The sequence below is a fragment of the Coregonus lavaretus genome (genome assembly GCF_964263955.1).
Source record: "Coregonus lavaretus genome assembly, contig: HAP1_SCAFFOLD_759, whole genome shotgun sequence".
Taxonomy (NCBI): domain Eukaryota; kingdom Metazoa; phylum Chordata; class Actinopteri; order Salmoniformes; family Salmonidae; genus Coregonus; species Coregonus lavaretus.
Genome location: NW_028166726.1, coordinates 27,780 through 47,748, shown reverse-complemented (window position 1 = coordinate 47,748; position 19,969 = coordinate 27,780). Strand labels below are relative to the sequence as shown.

General features: G+C 45.3%; 1 protein-coding gene across 1 annotated transcript in view; it reads left to right on the top strand.

The window, feature by feature from the left end:
• LOC311114366 (PDZ and LIM domain protein 7-like) overlaps positions 1–19,969 on the top strand; it is a gene marked incomplete at its 3' end in the record, with an annotated part of 68,723 nt that overhangs the window by 21,453 nt on the left and 27,301 nt on the right. Inside the window, exon 3 of the mRNA XM_084189624.1 lies at positions 9,678–9,829. Coding sequence (XP_084045750.1) covers positions 9,678–9,829 — 152 coding nt within the window. The remainder of the gene's footprint in view (positions 1–9,677; positions 9,830–19,969) is intronic.

The following is a 19,969-nucleotide window of genomic DNA, read 5'->3' as shown; positions in this document are numbered from 1 at the left end:
AGAGATAGATATGTTATCATCATGTAGGCTGTTCTCTGCTAGGGTTCAGTTTTGCTGTGGGTGTGTCCTGTTCACTGCTCATCTACACACACACACACACACACACACACACACACACACACACACACACACACAGGACTTGTCATGGGTGTGGATTAATAATTCAAGGCTGACTGATACATTGCCTGATGAAGGAAGGATAATCTAGTAGTTTATCTTTAGCTGGTTAAACGTGAATGGCCTGTGTTGTGTACTCCAACAGGGCTGGTTTAACCTGGAGTTACTGCTGGTTTAACCTGGAGTTACTGCTGGTTTAACCTGGAGTTACTGCTGGTTTAACCTGGAGTTACTGCTGGTTTAACCTGGAGTTACTGCTGGTTTAACCTGGAGTTACTGCTGGTTTAACCTGGAGTTACTGCTGGTTTAACCTGGAGTTACTGCTGGTTTAACCTGGAGTTACTGCTGGTTTAACCTGGAGTTACTGTTGGTTTAACCTGGAGTTACTGTTGGTTTAACCTGGAGTTACTGTTGGTTTAACCTGGAGTTACTGCTGGTTTAACCTGGAGTTACTGCTGGTTTAACCTGGAGTTACTGCTGGTTTAACCTGGAGTTACTGCTGGTTTAACCTGGAGTTACTGCTAGGTGTTGTTATTGTGATGGATACTGGTCCCTACGGAAGCAGGCTCCGTTTTATAAAAGAAAGCTTGTAAATTTAAAGGCAATTTTAGCTGGTTAATGTGAATCAATTGTGTTCAGAGTTAGTTTCAGAACTCAAATCAAATTTTATTTGTCACATAATTTCTATACAGGTGTAAACTAACAGTGACGTTAACATGGCAACAATGCAGAAAAAAAAAAAAAAAAGCTGTTTTACTTTGAGTTAATGCTAACCGATCGATACTGGCCCGCACAGCTTTGTTACAAAGGAAAGGTTCTAAATAAAAGGCTATGTCAGCTGGTTAAACTCATGCTGTTGTGAATCACTTACACACTGACATGGCAGTTTTTTTTTTTTTACCTTGACTTACTGCTAGGAGCCGGCACTGTGGTGAAGACGTCTAGCAGCATGCTTTGATATAAAGGAGTGGTTAATGTGAATGACTTGTGTTGTGAATCACTATCAGAACTATATTTACCTTGAGTTAGTGCTACAGTAAGTATTTATTGTCACTGCGGCGGGATACTGGAGCTCTACAGCAGGTTCTACTTCCCATTTCTCAGAGGGATATTTATGGGCTTCCATCAGCTGCGATGTAAGGAAAAGCTGGCTAGCTGGGTCTCTCCCAGGCCGGAGCTGGCTAGCTGGGTCTCTCCCAGGCCGGAGCTGGCTAGCTGGGTCTCTCCCAGGCCGGAGCTGGCTAGCTGGGTCTCTCCCAGGCCGGAGCTGGCTAGCTGGGTCTCTCCCAGGCCAGAGCCCTGAAGAACGGGGGGGGGGGGGGTAGACATAAAATAGTAAAGGTAAATCCGTGGGGGCTTTACAATTGCCCACGCATCCAACTACCCTACTTTCGTTTTTTTGCCTTATAATATAATATAATATAATATGCCATTTAGCAGACGCTTTTATCCAAAGCGACTTACAGTCATGCGTGCATACATTTTTGTGTATGGGTGGTCCCGGGGATCGAACCCACTACCTTGGCGTTACAAGCGCCGTGCTCTACCAGCTGAGCTACAGAGGACCTTAAGTAACCTTCATTCTTATGTAACCAAACGAAACGTGCCATACTCCATTTGAGTGTCCCGACTTAACGTTTGACTATGTTACGTCTAGTCTGAGACCAGGACGCCCTGAAGTGGGCAGCAGTGCAATGAGGAAAAGGTAACCGTCGGTATAGAGCTGGGCTCAGAGGCACTGAAATTGCATTGTCAGTTTGATCAAATGGCCCCCCCTGTAGGGACCGGTGAGAGGTGTGTTCAGAACACTGTCGGTTGAAAGGTACCGGTAGGCCTCTCCTTTTAAAATACTATAGTTAATACCAACACCTCATATATAACTTTTATTTAACTGTTTTACTGTAATTTCTCAAACAGCTGACAGCTAAAGAGAAATCAGAAATGATATAGGTTGACTTTCGTTGATCAGAATGAATAATGTATTTTATAAATGGTTTCACAGATTTTTTTTTTTTTTTAACAATGTTTCAATAGGAAACTTAACGATACACCATCATTCTCTTGCTGATAAGATGCAGCTGTTTTCTAACCCCTTTGTGCACGTAACAAAAGTGCCACATTTTTAAAAAGCCGTCTTCATTACATATGGCAGATCATATGAGGCCATGCGATCTCATTGGTGTGTGGCGTGGTGTGATGTGTTCCAGGGTATGTTGTCCTCTCCTAGTCTCCTTCCTTCCCAGTATTGACTAACTGCGGTGGGGTGTAGAGTTTCCTCCCTCCCCTCTCTCGTCTAAAGGCCTGAGCACAGCACTTCACTACGGCAGCGTCCCAAATGGCACCCTATTCCCTACATAGTGCACTACTTTTGACCAGGGCCCATAGGGAATAGGGTGCCATTTTGGGACCCATACGTACAGGAACAGCTGTGATCTAAACCTGAGACACCGACACAGGTGCCTGTGTCCATCACTGGCCTGGCCACACACACACACACACACACACACCCCTACTCTGGTGCCGCTACCTCTATCTGCTTCACTCATTCTTACTAATCACGCTGCATCTCTCACCACTCACTCCATCTCACCTTCCCTCTGTTTTAACCTGTCACTGCTGCTTTCTATTATAATCTGCTCTGCTAGGCCTTACTGTCTCTGCCTTTCACTGTCTCTCTCACTCTCTCTGCCTCTGTGTCTCTCTGCCTCGCTCTGTCTCTCTCTCTCTCTCTCTCTCTCTGCCTCTGTGTCTCTCTGCCTCTGCCTCTCTGCCTCTCTCTCGCCCTCTCTGCCGCCTCAGAATACCAGTCACACACGAGGGCCTACATGTGTTGTCTTAGTAGTTGTGGTGTTTCTCTGTAACAGATGCAGACCAAATTTAGAGAAGCTGTAACAACACCTGTAGTTCCCTTTTTAATTGCTTCTAGCTTGGGTAGATCATAGGTAATTCACTTGATGTTAAAAGTAGTTTTTCATGAGGAATGCATTTAATGTAATTATATTTTTAGGTTTTTGACGTTGAGATTTTTTCACTGAAAACAAAGAAAACCAGGTGCTTTTTTTCAACAAGCTACGTCTCACTGCAGAATTAGACTTTTGTCCGTGTTCTCCAAACGCCCGTGTTCTTGTTTCTCCTGCTGCTCTGTATCGTTCAATTTCTCCAAACATCACATTTCAAAGTTAATAGTTAAGTTAAGGCTCTCATTCCGAATGGTTAAGGTTTGGGAAGGGTTCAAATAAAACAAATTGTCCACGACTGGGATCAAACACACACAACCTTCTGATCCCGAGTCATGGGATTACCCAGGCCTACTTGATGGTAATAGCGCTCAATGTTGCCCCTAGTGGCCAGTTTAAGGCATTTCTCGACGTCCTCAAGACATAGATAGACGTCCAATTTCAACATCAATCTTGAACGACCTGGCTGGCTTTTTTTTTTCTAGGTCTCTACAGTCAAGGAAAGGTGAAATTAAGCCACTCCACAAGAGAACTGTGTCCTCAGCTATGGGTTAATGTTAATGTGCTGAATCAAAGAGGCTGGATCTTATAGCTTAGTGGAACACGACAGAAACCAATGATTAGGGTCTAGAATCCTCTGTTAATTTAAGAGCCAATAGTCTACAGGGATCTAAAAGGATCAATGACCGGAGAGGACAGGGTAATCGATGTCTACAGAGACCAGGGCTGCATCCCAAATGAGACCGTATTCCCCATGTAGTGCACTACTTTTGACCAGAGCTCTATGGACCCTGGCCAAAAGTAGTGCACTACATAGGGAATAGGGTGCCATTTGGGATACACACAATGTCTACATGACAGAAATCATTATTCCAGTCAGGGTTCGGCCCTGCCTGCGACGTTCAGCCCTGTGACGTTCAGCCCTGTGATGTTCAACCTGGCTTTGGCTTTCTCTGGCTCGCTCTCCTTTTAGTGATCTGATGTTGAACACTTTGTACTCTGAGTGATCTGAGACTTTGACACGTTTCGTTAAGCCTCTGGGACAAGGCTGAGTAAGGCCCTTTATTAAACTAAACACGTTCTGGGACAAGGCTGAGTAAGGCCCTTTATTAAACACGTTCTGGTATCTCCCCTCTCTTCATACCATCTCCACTGTGTGTGTATCAACAGCCTCTGTGTACATCAAGAGTTTTTTTTAAAGGACACTTCTCAAATGGCACCCTATCCACTACATAGTGCACTTTTATTTGACCAGAGCCCATAGGGGATTAGGGTGCCATTTGGGAAACACACACTTACACTGCTGTAGCAGGCCTGGCAGGGTAGGGACTGAGTGCACGTGTGGTATGAGGTTCATATTTACAGCCTGTTCCCTACGGAGTGTGATGCAGGGTAGGGACTGAGTCTGTTCCCTACGGAGTGTGATGCAGGGTAGGGACTGAGCCTGTTCCCTACGGAGTGTGATGCAGGGTAGGGACTGAGCCTGTTCCCTACGGAGTGTGATGCAGGGTAGGGACTGAGCCTGTTCCCTACGGAGTGTGATGATGTGGCAGCCTGTTCCCTACGGAGTGTGATGCAGGGTAGGGACTGAGTCTGTTCCCTACGGAGTGTGATGCAGGGTAGGGACTGAGCCTGTTCCCTACGGAGTGTGATGCAGGGTAGGGACTGAGCCTGTTCCCTACGGAGTGTGATGCAGGGTAGGGACTGAGTCTGTTCCCTACGGAGTGTGATGATGTGGCTGTAACTCATGTCTGTCATCCAACTTATTTACATGACATCATCGAAAATCAATCACGCTCGTATCATCATCCTGTACAGTCACGGTCAATGACCTGTGGTGCTGCTCGCTCCTGTACAGTCACGGTTAATGACCTGTGGTGCTGCTCGCTCCTGTACAGTCACGGTCAATGACCTGTGGTGCTGCTCGCTCCTGGACAGTCATGGTCAATGACCTGTGGTGCTGCTCGTATCATCATCCTGTACAGTCACGGTCAATGACCTGTAGTGCTGCTCGCTCCTGTACAGTCACGGTTAATGACCTGTGGTGCTGCTCGCTCCTGTACAGTCACGGTTAATGACCTGTGGTGCTGCTCGCTCCTGTACAGTCACGGTTAATGACCTGTGGTGCTGCTCGCTCCTGTACAGTCACGGTTAATAACCTGTGGTGCTGCTCGCTCCTGTACAGTCACGGTCAATGACCTGTGGTGCTGCTCGCTCCTGTACAGTCACAGTTAATGACCTGTGGTGCTGCTCGCTCCTGTACAGTCACGGTCAATGACCTGTGGTGCTGCTCGCTCCTGTACAGTCACGGTCAATGACCTGTGGTGCTGCTCGCTCCTGTACAGTCACGGTCAATGACCTGTGGTGCTGCTCGCTCCTGTACAGTCACGGTCAATGACCTGTGGTGCTGCTCGCTAATATAATCTACAGTAACAACTGCTCCCCAGGTGCCGACGACATGGACGCCGATTTAATACAGCCCTCCGCACCTCTCTGATTCAGAGGGGTTGGGTTAAATGCGGAAGACATACAGTGCATTGGGAAAGTATTCAGACCCCTTGACTTTCTCCACTGTTGCTTGACAGCCTTATTCTAAAATTGATTAAATCGTTTTTTTCCCCCTCATCAAGCTACACACAATACCTCCATAATGACAAAGCAAAAACAGGTTTAGAAATGTTTGCAAATAAATAAAAAAACTGAAATCACATTTATATAAGTATTCAGACCCTTTACTCAGTACTTTGTTGAAGCACCTTCGGCAGCGATTACAGCCTTCAGTGTCCCATTCTTCTCTGCAGATCCTCTCAAGCTATTTTCAGGTCTCTCCAGAGATGTTCGATTGGGTTCAAGTCCGGGCTCTGGCTGGGCCACTCAAGGACATTCAGAGACGTGTCCCGATGCCACTCCTGCGTTGTCTTGGCTGTGTGCTTAGGGTCGTTGTCCTGTTGGAAGGTGAACCTTCGCCCCTGTCTGAGGTCTTAGTGCTCTGAAGCAGGTTTTCATCAAGGATCTCTGTACTTTGCTCCGTTAATCTTTCCCTCGATCCAGACTAGTCTCCCAGTCCCTGCCGCTGAAAAACATCCCCACAGCATGATGCTGCCACCACCATGCTTTACCGTAGGGATGGTGCCAGGTTTCTTCCAGACGTGATGCTTGGCATTCAGGCCACAGAGTTCAATCTTGGTTTCATCAGACCAGAGAATCTTGTTTCTCATGGTCTGAGAGTCCTTAAGGTGCCTTTTGGCAAAATCCAAACCGGGCTGTCATGTGCCTTCTTTTTATTGAGGATTGGCTTCCGTCTGGCCACTACCATAAAGGCCTGATTGGTGGAGTGCTGCAGAGATGGTTGTCCTTCTGGAAGGTTCTCCCATCTCCACAGAGGAACTCTGGAGCTCTGTCAGAGTGACCATCGGGTTCTTGGTCACCTCCCTGACCAAGGCCCTTCTCCCCCGATTGCTCAGTTTGGCCGGGCGGCCAGCTCTAGGAAGAGTCTTGGTGGTTCCAAACTTCTTCCATTTAAGAATGATGGAGGCCACTCTTTTTTTGGGGGGGACCTTCAATGCTGCAGAAATGTTTTGGTACCCTTCCCCAGATCTGTGCCTCGATGCAATCCTATCTCTGAGCTCTACAGACAATTCCTTCGACCTCATGGCTTGGTTTTTGCTCTGACATGCACTGTCAACTGTGAGACCTTATATAGACAGGTGTAGAAACAGCTCATGGATTATCAATGGAAACAGGATGCACCTGAGCTCAATTTCGAGTCTCATAGCAAAGGGTCTGAATACTTATGTAAATAAGGTATTTCCTCTTTTTTTTTTTTTATATACATTTGCAAAAAGTGTCTAAACCTGTTGACTTTGTCATTGTGGGGTATTGTGTGTAGATTGATGATGAAAAACAGTTATTTAATCCATTTTAGAATAAGGCTGTGACGTAACGAAGTGGAAAAAGTGAAGTGGTCTGAATACTTTCCGAATGCACTGTATTTTGGTTGAATGCATTCAGTTGTCCAACTGACTCTCTCTCCCTAAGATAATCTAACAGGAGTTTTGCTGCTAATATCATGTAGGGTAACTTTCTGATAATGAGGGACTGCAGTGGCTCTGCGGCTCGTGGGGTTTAGTGTATAGATGGTTACCCAGCCTCTCATGCGTCCCAAATGGCGCCCTATTCGGGCCCATAGGACTCTAGTGAAAAGTAGCGCTTCATGTAGGGAATAGGGTGACGTTTGGGGCGAAGCCGCTCTCTCTCTCTCTCTGTGGTGTCCTTTCGTGAGTTAACTTCACTTCAAAGCTTTGGTCCACATCTGTAGTGGATCACAAGAAAGTGATGTCATAGTGCTATTCAGAAACTCTTACCCCATGTCCTCATTGTGGTGTGGGGAACTGTCTGGCTAGACACAGACAGAAAGACAGACCCCTCTACAGATCATTAGACGGCGATAACAGACCCAAACATGAATCCTCTTGTTGACTTTGTATGTATATTTAGTCAATACACTAGTTGACAGTGTTAAAAGGTTCGCTAGCTAGTGGTAAAAGCAAGATAGGACACATCTCTGTTGTTTACCTGTTGATTTGGTGTGCACATACTAGGCCCTAGAACGTTTCACTGTGCACTTTCATCTCTCTGATCCAAGTCCTATTCTTAACCAATATGTTCCCTACTGACTAGATATCCTCCTGTTCTTCCCTTTAGACCAGCTACTGACTAGATATCCTCCTGTTCTTCCCTTTAGATCAGCCCTGCTACTGACTAGATATCCTCCTGTTCTTCCCTTTAGATCAGCCCTGCTACTGACTAGATATCCTCCTGTTCTTCCCTTTAGATCAGCCCTGCTACTGACTAGATATCCTCCTGTTCTTCCCTTTAGACCAGCCCTGCTACTGACTAGATATCCTCCTGTTCTTCCCTTTTTAGACCAGCCCTGCTACTGACTAGATATCCTCCTGTTCTTTCCTTTAGATCAGCCCTGCTACTGACTAGATATCCTCCTGTTCTTCCCTTTAGATCAGCCCTGCTACTGACTAGATATCCTCCTGTTCTTCCCTTTAGATCAGCCCTGCTACTGACTAGATATCCTCCTGTTCTTCCCTTTAGACCTGCTACTGACTAGATATCCTCCTGTTCTTCCCTTTAGACCAGCCCTGCTACTGACTAGATATCCTCCTGTTCTTCCCTTTTTAGACCAGACCTGCTACTGACTAGATATCCTCCTGTTCTTCCCTTTAGATCAGCCCTGCTACTGACTAGATATCCTCCTGTTCTTCCCTTTAGATCAGCCCTGCTACTGACTAGATATCCTCCTGTTCTTCCCTTTAGACCAGCCCTGCTACTGACTAGATATCCTCCTGTTCTTCCCTTTAGATCAGCCCTGCTACTGACTAGATATCCTCCTGTTCTTCCCTTTTAGACCAGCCCTGCTACTGACTAGATATCCTCCTGTTCTTCCCTTTAGAGCAGCCCTGCTACTGACTAGATATCCTCCTGTTCTTCCCTTTAGACCAGCCCTGCTACTGACTAGATATCCTCCTGTTCTTCCCTTTAGATCAGCCCTGCTACTGACTAGATATCCTCCTGTTCTTCCCTTTAGACCTGCTACTGACTAGATATCCTCCTGTTCTTCCCTTTTAGACCAGCCCTGCTACTGACTAGATATCCTCCTGTTCTTCCCTTTAGATCAGCCCTGCTACTGACTAGATATCCTCCTGTTCTTCCCTTTAGACCTGCTACTGACTAGATATCCTCCTGTTCTTCCCTTTAGATCAGCCCTGCTACTGACTAGATATCCTCCTGTTCTTCCCTTTAGACCTGCTACTGACTAGATATCCTCCTGTTCTTCCCTTTAGATCAGCCCTGCTACTGACTAGATATCCTCCTGTTCTTCCCTTTAGACCTGCTACTGACTAGATATCCTCCTGTTCTTCCCTTTAGACCTGCTACTGACTAGATATCCTCCTGTTCTTCCCTTTAGATCAGCCCTGCTACTGACTAGATATCCTCCTGTTCTTCCCTTTAGATCAGCCCTGCTACTGACTAGATATCCTCCTGTTCTTCCCTTTAGATCAGCCCTGCTACTGACTAGATATCCTCCTGTTCTTCCCTTTAGATCAGCCCTGCTACTGACTAGATATCCTCCTGTTCTTCCCTTTAGATCAGCCCTGCTACTGACTAGATATCCTCCTGTTCTTCCCTTTTAGAGCAGCCCTGCTATTGACTCATTGACCTGTATTGCATTGTTGTGTATCACTGATAGTAGCTTAGCCTCAGAACAATACCGTTTACATGCTTGTCTATGGGACCATATTTGAATAAGCACAGTATCGGTTATGGCAGATGTTTGTTCCATTTAACCCTGAAAATATTCAGAGACACCGCGAGAGGATATAGTAGGTGATATTATTATTTTTCACATGTACTTATGCAGCCATACTGTTGGGTGAAACAGAAAGGCTGAATAATGTTCCGTGGGATTTGATGTGTTTTTGTGTCGGTGACCGGCATTAATAGGCCAAAGGTCATATTTCTGTATGATTGAGCGCCCCTGTTGAGACCCTCAAACCCCCCCCCCCCCTCTCTCTCTCTCTCCGTCTACAGCTGACCCCCGGGGGTAAGGCCGTGCAGGCCGGTGTGGGCGTAGGAGATTGGGTGGTGTCCATTGGGGAGACCAACGCAGAAGACATGACCCATGTGGAGGCACAGAACAAGATCAGAGCAGCAGAGCAGTCGCTCACCCTCACCCTCAGCAAGTAAGATACTATAACCATACTATACTCACCCTCAGCAAGTAAGATACTATAACCATACTATACTCACCCTCAACAAGTAAGATATTATAACCATACTATACTCACCCTCAACAAGTAAGATATTATAACCATACTAGACTCACCCTCAGAAGATAAGATTATATAATTATACAATACTGTATACAGTGGCTTGCGTAAGTATTCCCCCCCTTGGCATTTTTCCTATTTTGTTGCCTTACAACCTGGAATTAAAATGGATTTTGGGGGGGTTTGTATCATTTGATTTACACAACATGCCTACCACTTTGAAGATGCAAAATATGTTTTATTGTGAAACAAGCTCCTTGGTCTTGGTGGTGCTGCTTGCTTGGTGGTGCTGCTTGCTTGGTGGTGCTGCTTGCTTGGTGGTGCTGCTTGCTTGGTGGTGGTGCTGCTTGCTTGGTGGTGCTGCTTGCTTGGTGGTGCTGCTTGCTTGGTGGTGCTGCTTGCTTGGTGGTGCTGCTTGCTTGGTGGTGTTGCAGACTCTGGGGCCTTTCAGAACGTGTGTGTGTGTGTGTGTGTATATACTGAGATCATGTGACAGATCATGTGACACTTCGATTGCACACAGGTGGACTTTATTTAACTAATTATGTGACTTCTGAAGGTAATTGGTTGCACCAGATCGTATTTAGGGGCTTCATAGCAAAGGGGGTGAATACATATGCACACACCACTTTTCAGTTTTATTTTTTTTTCACTTCACCAATTTGGACTATTTTGTGTATATGTCCATTTGATGAAATCCAAATCAAATTCAATTTAAATTACAGGTTGTAATGCAACAAAATAGGAAAAACGCCAAGGGGGATGGATACTTTTGCAAGGCGCTGTATATACCATACTCTACTCACCCTCAGCACATAAGATGATATAATTATACCATACTGTACAATGCATTTGGAAAGTATTCAGACCCCTTGTTCCCCCCCCCCCCCCCACATTTTGCTACGTTACAGCCTTATTCTAAAATGTATTAAATATTTATATTTTTTCATCAATCTACACATAATACCCCATAATGACAAAGGGAAACAGGTTTTAGAAGTGTTTGGAAATAACAAAAATATAAAAATAAAAACCCACCTTTTTATTTACATAAGTATTCAGACCATTTGCTTTGAGACTTGAAATTGAGCTCGGGTGCATCCTGTTTCCATTGATCATCCTTGAGATGCTTCTCCAATTGATTGGAGTCCACCTATGGTAAATTCAATTGTTTGGATATGATTTGTAAAGGCACACACCTGTCTATATAAGGTCCCACAGTTGACAGTGCATGTCAGAGCAAAATCCAAGCCGTGAGGTCGAAGGAATTGTCCGTAGAGTACTGAGACAGGATTGTCGAGGCACAGATCTAGGGAAGGGTACCAAAACATTTCTGCAGCATTGAAGGTCCCCAAGAACACAGTGGCCTCCTTCATTCTTAAATGGAAGAAATTTGGAACCACCAAGACTCTTCCTAGAGCTGGCCGCCCGGCCAAACTGAGCAATCGGGGGAGAAGGGCCTTGGTCAGGGAGGTGACCCTGAACTCGATGGTCACTCTGACAGAGTTTCTCTGTGGAGATGGGAGAAACTTCCAGAAGGACAACCAATCAGGCCTTTATGGTAGAGGGGTCAGACAGAAGCCACTCCTCAGTAAAAGGCACATGACAGCCCGCTTGGAGTTTGCCAAAAGGCACCTAAAGGACTCTGACCATGAGAAACCAGATTCTCTGGTCTGATGAAACCAAGATTGAACTCTTTGGCCTGAATGCCAAGCGTCATGTCTGGAGGAAACCTGGCACCATCCCTATGGTGGTGGTGGTGGTGGTAGCATCATGCTGTGGGGATGTTTTTCAGCGGCAGGGACTGGGAGACTAGTCAGGATCGAGGGAAGGATGAAAATAGTTATTTCTTAGTGTAGATTGATGAGGGGAAAAAACATTTTTAACCAATTTTAAAATAAGGCTGTAATGTAACAAAATGTGGAAAAAGTCAAGGGGTCTGAATACTTTCTGAAGGCACTGTATCTACCATACTATACTCATCCCAGCAAGTAAGAATAATACTATATACTATACTCTCACTTACCCTCGGCAAGAACAAATCCTACCGAACAATAATACTATACTATATTATACTGATTATATACTATATTATGCCCACTGTACCATGCCAGAATATACCATGCATACTAAACCATAAAACATCATGAAAGAACCCACCACACACAGGAAGGATTCATTATAACAAACGCACAGCAGTGATAATTTCTCCCAGCTAGCAAGATCATACACCCACAGAAACACAATGCATTATTTAGACTGAACGCAGTACAGAGGAGTGGCTCGTGATGTCTTGCTTTCTAATTCAATTGGAAAATCCATTCAATGAGATTTAAATCACTTTGAAAGTAAAATTAGATTTGCTTGGCTTTATTTAGCTGAGTTATTTTGATCCGGACTGGGGTTGGGTAACGTTCTCCTCCTACGCCAGAGAACATACCTGCTAGCTACAGAGGCACCCCAGTATTGCCATCTATTATATCTATATTGTATCTGAACAACAACTTCTCCCTCAATGAGATTATCTACTACAGGAAAAGGAGGGCAGAACACGCCCCAATTCACATCCACTGGGCTGTAGTGGAGCAGGTTGAGAGCTTCAAGTTCCTTGGTGTCCACATCACCAACATACTAACATGGTCCAAGCACAACAACACCGTCGTGAAGAGGGCACAACAACGTCTATTCCCCCTCAGGAGACTGAAAAGATTTGGCATGGGTCCTCAGATCCTCAAAAAGTTATACAGCTGCACCATCGAGAGCATCCTGACTGGTTGCATCACCGCTTGGTACGGCAACTGCTCGGCCTCCGACCGCAAGGCACTACAGAGGGCAGTGTGTATGGCCCAGTACATCACTGGGGCCAAGCTTCCTGCCATTATTATCCAGGACCTCTATACCAGGCGGTGTCAGAGGAAGGCCCTAAAAATGGTCAGACTCCAGCCACCCTAGTAATAGACTGCTACTGCACAGCAAGCGGTACCGGAGCGCCAAGTCTAGGTCCAAAAGGCTTCTTAACAGCTTCTACCTCCAAGCCTTAAGACTGCAGAACAGCTAATCAAATGGCTACCCAGACTATTTGGATTGACCCCCCCCCCCCCCCCCCCCTTTTTTATGCTGCTGCTACTTGCTATCTCAACCCTAGTCTTCGTGCAGACACAGGCAGGGGGTATTTATGCACTGCTTCCATTGGAAACAGAAAGGCAACCGGAAATCCAGTGACGGATCTGAATCTAAGTGCTCTCGAGGCAATTTATCACAAATTGTCTCCACCACAAAAGAGAGAACAAAATGACTGAGCTCCTTTTTTGAGATCAAGGCACTGAAACCTTCAAGGGGATATGTGCTTCCTACCAACTGAAGTGGCTATCCCTAACAAATCAATGTAACACATGTACCAGTACTTAAAAACCCCCAATGATTAGGAAATAGGCACAAACAAATGGCTTTGTAGACCAACACACAGGGGACAAAGGCTGCTTCCCTTCCAGCATCCACCAAAACAAAACCACTAAAGCTTACACAATCAAGGAAAAACCCTGAAAAAAATGAATGCATGAGACTCTTAAAGTTTGGCTTTAACAAAGACTACCAAACAAATAGTACCACGTTGCATTCTAAGAACTGTAGCAACATAGTAGAACCCAAATTTGGCACAAATTACTACCCCTACAAGGTGCTCCAAGCTGACCGTGAACAAAACGTAAACCAAACAAAACTAATTAGGCAAATAACATACCACCAAAACCTCAGATTGGACGAGCCCCCACTGTGTTACGACCTGGCTCATATAGTTCGTAACATCAAAGGGAGAGCACAAATGACTTAAATGTAAAAGGAATACTTTTTTAATGAGAGGGAGAGAGAGGGAGAGAGATTTAAAATTTGGCAGTACTATTTATAAACTGACTGACGGGCCAAAACAGGACATAGTCTAAAACATTTCAAAAAGTTCCTGAAATGTTATGAACGACACCCTGTACCAACACCTCTTTTTTGGTGAACTGTATCTTTTAAACAAACATTGTGCTTGACCTTAAAGGTTATGTGGCAGGTGTGTACCATGCATAAGCATTTTTAAAAACCTTTTTGTGTGACTATACAGTATATGCGGTGATACTGTAGGCCTAGTTTTCTGTAACTGTACGGATATTTGTATTTATTATGGATCCCCATTAGTTCCTGCCAAGGCAGCAGCAACTCTTCCAGGGGTCCAGCAAAATTAAGGCAGTTCATACAATTTTTAAACATTACAATACATTCACAGATTTCACAACACACTGTGTGCCCTCAGGCCCCTACTCTACTACCACATATCTACAGTACAATATCCATGTGTACGTGTGTGTATAGTGCATATGTTATTGTGTGTGTGTGTGTGTATGCATGTGTCTGTGCCTATGTTTGTGTTGATTCACAGTCCGCGCTGTTCCATAAGGTGTATTTTTATGTTTTTTCAAATCTGATTCTACTGCTTGCATCAGTTACCTGATGTGGAATAGAGTTCCATGTAGTCATGGCTCTATGTAGTACTGTGCGCCTCCCATAGTCTGTTCTGGACTTGGGGACTGTGAAGAGACCTCTGGTGGCATGTCTTGTGGGGTATGCATGGGTGTCTGAGCTGTGTGCTAGTCGTTTAAACAGACAGCTCGGTGCACCCAACATGTCAACACCTCTCATAAACACAAGTAGTGATGAAGTCAATCTCTCCTCCACTTTGAGCCAGGAGAGATTGACAGACATATTATTGTTAGCTCTCTGTGTACATCCAAGGGCCAGCTGTGCTGCCCTGTTCAGAGCCAATTGTAATTTTCTCTCTTTGTGGCATCTGACGACACGACTGAACAGTAGTCCAGGTGTGACAAAACTAGGGCCTGTAGGACCTGCCTTGTTGATGGTTATTGTTAAGAAGGCAGAGCAGCCCTTTATTATGGACATGAACTGTGTTATTCAACTACATGTCGAGCAAAACATCTTTATCGTGTGGCTCAGTTGGTGCTTGCAATCCCAGGGTTGTGGGTTCAATTCCCACGAGGGACCAGTACGAAAAATGTATGCACTCACATCCCTGTAAGTCACTCAGGATAAAAGCTAAATGACTAAAATGTCAATGTAATGTCTGTGTACATGCTGTTGATGATGTTGTGAATAAATGGGTCACCGCTGTGCTCTGTTTGATTGTGTGTCGGGTTTCTCAGTCTCAGGCGGTGGTTATAATTGATTAGGCAGGTCTGTACTAGTCGGTAGTGAATCTGATGTCACACGGACATGTCTCTCTCGCCACAGTTTCCTCCCCGCGTAACCCAACTCCTTCTAAAGAAGAACTATTGAATATAACACTGATTTCTCCTCCTACCCGTGACACTCGCCCCCCTCTCTTCCTACTCCTCCGTGACACTCGCCCCTCTCTTCCTACTCCTCCGTCACAACAGACAATAAAGCTCCCGTTGAGTTGCATTTTGGCTGGAACACGTCTCTTAGTGCAGGAGCTGTTCTATCCTTGTTGTCTTTCTCTCAGGGTTCCACAGTTTAGTTTTCAGATGAGTTAGGAGGACAGTTTTATGACTGAATATTGGTGTGTTGGCTTTGGTTTGGGGCCTAGTTTTATATCCCATGGCTATGATAAAGTATTATCCTAGTTTTAGGATGTGGTCCTTTTGTAGCTCAGTTGATAGAGCATGGTGCTTGTAACGCCAGAGTAGTGTGTTCGATTCCCAAACATGTCTAACAATCTGTTTTCGCTTTGTCATTATGGGGTATTGTGTGTAGATTGAGAGGAAAAAATAATTTTAATCTATTTTGTCATGTGGAAAAAGTCAAGGGGTGAGTACTTTCCGAAGGCACTGTATATACAGGGAGTACCAGATCAATGTGGAGCTATATACAGGGAGTACCAGTACCGGATCTATGTGGAGCTATATACAGGGAGTACCAGTACCAGATCAATGTGGAGCTATATACAGGGAATACCAGATCAATGTGGAGCTATATACAGGGAGTACCAGTACCAGATCAATGTGGAGCTATATACAGGGAGTACCAGTACCGGATCTATGTGGAGCTATATACAGGGAGTACCAGTACCAGATCAATGTGGAGCTATATACAGGGAGTACCAGTACCGGATCTATGTGGAGCTATATACAGGGAGTACCAGTACCAGATCAATGTGGAGCTATATACAGGGAGTACCAGTACCGGATCTATGTGGAGCTATATACAGGGAGTACCAGTACCAGATCAATGTGGAGCTATATACAGGGAGTACCAGTACCAGATCAATGTGGAGCTATATACAGGGAATACCAGATCAATGTGGAGCTATATACAGGGAGTACCAGTACCAGATCAATGTGGAGCTATATACAGGGAGTACCAGTACCGGATCTATGTGGAGCTATATACAGGGAGTACCAGTACCAGATCAATGTGGTACCAGTACCGGATCAATGTGGAGCTATATACAGGGAGTACCAGTACCAGATCAATGTGGAGCTATATACAGGGAGTACCAGTACCAGATCAATGTGCAGAGGTACTAGGTATTTGAAGGCAGGGTAAAGTGACTAGGCATCAGGATAGATAATACTAAGATATTTGAGGTAGATATGTACATGAAGGCATGGTAAAGATGGCGTAGCAGTGCGGTCGTGTACTCTAGTGTGTCCGTGTAAATAGCCTGTTTTTTTTTTCTTTTGTCTCTTTTTCGTATATATTTCTCAATCACACTTTTCATCCTTCTACAAAATATACTTTCCTGCAACCCGCCTCACCCAATGTGAAACAGATTCTATTATTTATTTTACCTTTTTATCCAGAACCTCCAGTTGAAACTAGCCAGCTAACTAGCTACTTGCTATTAGCCACCGGTAGCGTTTTTCACCATTGTCCGTGGCCTGCACTACCTACCAGCCAGCTCTAGTCTGGACTATTATCGGCCAGTCACTCCTGCTCCCCAGGCGCTATCATTTGTTGACTTCTGTAACCGTAAAAGCCTTGTTTTTTTTTGCATGTTAACATCAGAAGCCTCCTCCCTAAGTTTGAGTTACTCACTGCATTAGCACACTCCGCCAACCCTGATGTTCTAGCAGTGTCTGAATCCTGGCTTAGGAAGACCACCAAAAGCTCTGAAATTTCCATCCCCAACTACAACATTTTCCGTCTAGATAGAACTGCCAAAGGGGGCGGAGTTGCAATCTACTGTAGAGATAGCCTGCAGAGCTCTATCATACTATCCAGGTCTGTGCCCAAACAGTTTGAGCTTCTACTTCTAAAAATCCACCTTTCCAGAAATACATCTCTCACTGTTGCCGCTTGCTACAGACCCCCCTCAGCCCCCAGCTGTGCCCTGGACACCATATGTGAATTGATTGCCCCCCATCTATCCTCAGAGATCGTACTGCTTGGTGACCTAAACTGGGATATGCTTAACACCCCGGGCGTCCTACAATCTAAACTAGATGCCCTCAATCTCACACAAATTATCAAGGAACCTACCAGGTACAACCCTAAATCTGTAAACATGGGCACCCTCATAGATATCATCCTGACTAATTTACCCTCTAAATACACCTCCGCTGTCTTCAACCAGGATCTCAGCGATCACTGCCTCATTGCCTGCGTCCGTAATGGGTCCGCGGTCAAACGACCACCCCTCATCACTGTCAAATGCTCCCTAAAACACTTTAGCGAACAGGCCTTTCTAATTGACCTGGCCCGGGTATCCTGGATGGATATAGACCTCATTCCGTCAGTAGAGGATGCCTGGATGTTCTCAAAAGTGCTTTCTTCTCCATCTTAAATAAGCATGCCCCATTCAAAAAATTCTGAACTAAGAACAGATATAGCCCCTGGTTCACCCCAGACTTGACTGCCCTTGACCAGCACAAAAACATCCTGTGGCGTACTGCATTAGCATTGAACAGCCCCCACGATATGCATTTTTTCTGGGTAGTCAGGAACCAATATACACAATCAGTCAGGAAAGCAAAGGCTAGCTTTTTCAAACAGAAATCTGCATTCTGTAGCACTAACTCCAAAACGTTTTGAGACGCTGTAAAGTCCATGGAGAATAAGAGCACCTCCTCCCAGCTGCCCACTGCACTGAGGCTAGGAAACACTGTCACCACCGATAAATCTACGATAATCGAGAATTTCAATAAGCATTTTGCTACGGCTGTCCATGCTTTCCACCTGGCTACCCCTACCCTGGCCACCAGCTCTGTCCCCCCCCCCCCCCCCTGCATCTCCTTCACCCAAATCCAGATAGCTGATGTTCTGAAAGAGCTGCAAAATCTGGACCCCTACAAATCAGCTGGGCTAGACAATCTGGACCCTTTTCTTTCTAAAATTAGCAGCCGAAATTGTAGCAACCCCTATTACCAGCCTGTTCAACCTCTCTTTCGTATCGTCTGAGATCCCCAGAGATTGGAAAGCTGCTGCGGTCATCCACCTCTTCAAAGGAGGTGACACTCTAGATCCAAATTGTTACAGACCTATATCCATCCTGCCCTGCCTTTCGAAAGTATTTGAAAGCCAAATTAACAAACAGATCACCATCCATTTCGAATCCAACTGTACCTTCTCCGCTATGCAATCTGGTTTCCGAGCTGGTCATGGGTGCACCTCAGCCACGCTAAAGGTCCTAAACGATATTATAACCGTGATCGATAAAAGACAGTACTGTGCAGTCGTCTTCATCGACCTGGCCAAGGCTTTCGACTCTGTCAATCACTGCATTCTTATTGGCAGACCTAAATAGCCTGGGTTTCTCAAATGACTGCCTCGCCTGGTTCACCAACTACTTCTCAGATAGAGTTCAATGTGTCAAATCGGAGGGCCTGTTGTCTGGACCTCTGGCAGTCTCTATGGGGGTGCCACAGGGTTCAATTCTCGGGCCGACTCTATTCTCTGTGTATGTCAATGATGTCGCTCTTGCTGCTGGTGACTCTCAGATCCACCTCTATGCAGACAATACCATTTTGTATACATCTGGCCCTTCATTGGACACTGTGTTAACAAACCTCCAAACGAGCTTCAATGCCATAAAGCACTCCTTCCGTAGCCTCCAACTGCTCTTAAACGCTAGTAAAACTAAATGCCTGCTCTTCAATCGAACGCTGCTTGCACCCGCCTGCCCGACTAGAATCACTACTCTCGGCGGGTCTGACTTAGAATATGTGGACAACTACAAATACCTAGGTGTCTGGTTAGACCGTAAACTCTCCTTCCAGACTCACATTAAGCATCTCCAATCCAAAGTGAAATCTTGAATCGGCTTCCTATTTTGCAACAAAGCCTCCTTCACTCATGCTGCCAAACATGCCCTCGTAAAACTGACTATCCTGCCGATCCTTGACTTCGGCAATGTCATTTACAAAATAGCCTCCAACACTCTACTCAGCAAATTGGATGTAGTCTATCACAGTGCCATCCGTTTTGTCACCAAAGCCCCATATACTACCCACCATTGTGACCTGTACGCTGTCGTTGGCTGGCCCTCACTACATATTCGTCGCCAAACCCACTGGCTCCAGGTCATCTATAAATCACTGCTAGGCAAATCCCCGCCTTATCTTAGCTCATTGGTCACCATTGCAACACCCACCCGTAGTATGCGCTCCAGCAGGTATATCTCATTGGTCATCCCCAAAGCCAACACCTCCTTTGGCCGCCATTCCTTCCAGTTCTCTGCTGCAAATGACTGGAACGAATTGCAAAAATCTCTGAAGCTGGAGACACTTATCTCCCTCACTAACTTTAAGCATCAGTTGTCAGAGCAGCTTACCGATCACTGCACCTGTACACAGCCCATCTGAAATTAGCCCACCCAACTACCTCATCCCCCATATTGTTATTTATTTTGCTCATTTGCACTCCAGTATCTCTATTTGCACATCTTCTTCTGCACATCTATCACCCCAGTGTTAATACTAAATTGTAATTATTTTGCACTATGGCCTATTTATTGCCTTACCTCCATAACTTACTACATTTGCACACACAGTATATAGATTTTATTTTGTGTTATTGACTGTATGTTTTGTTTTATCC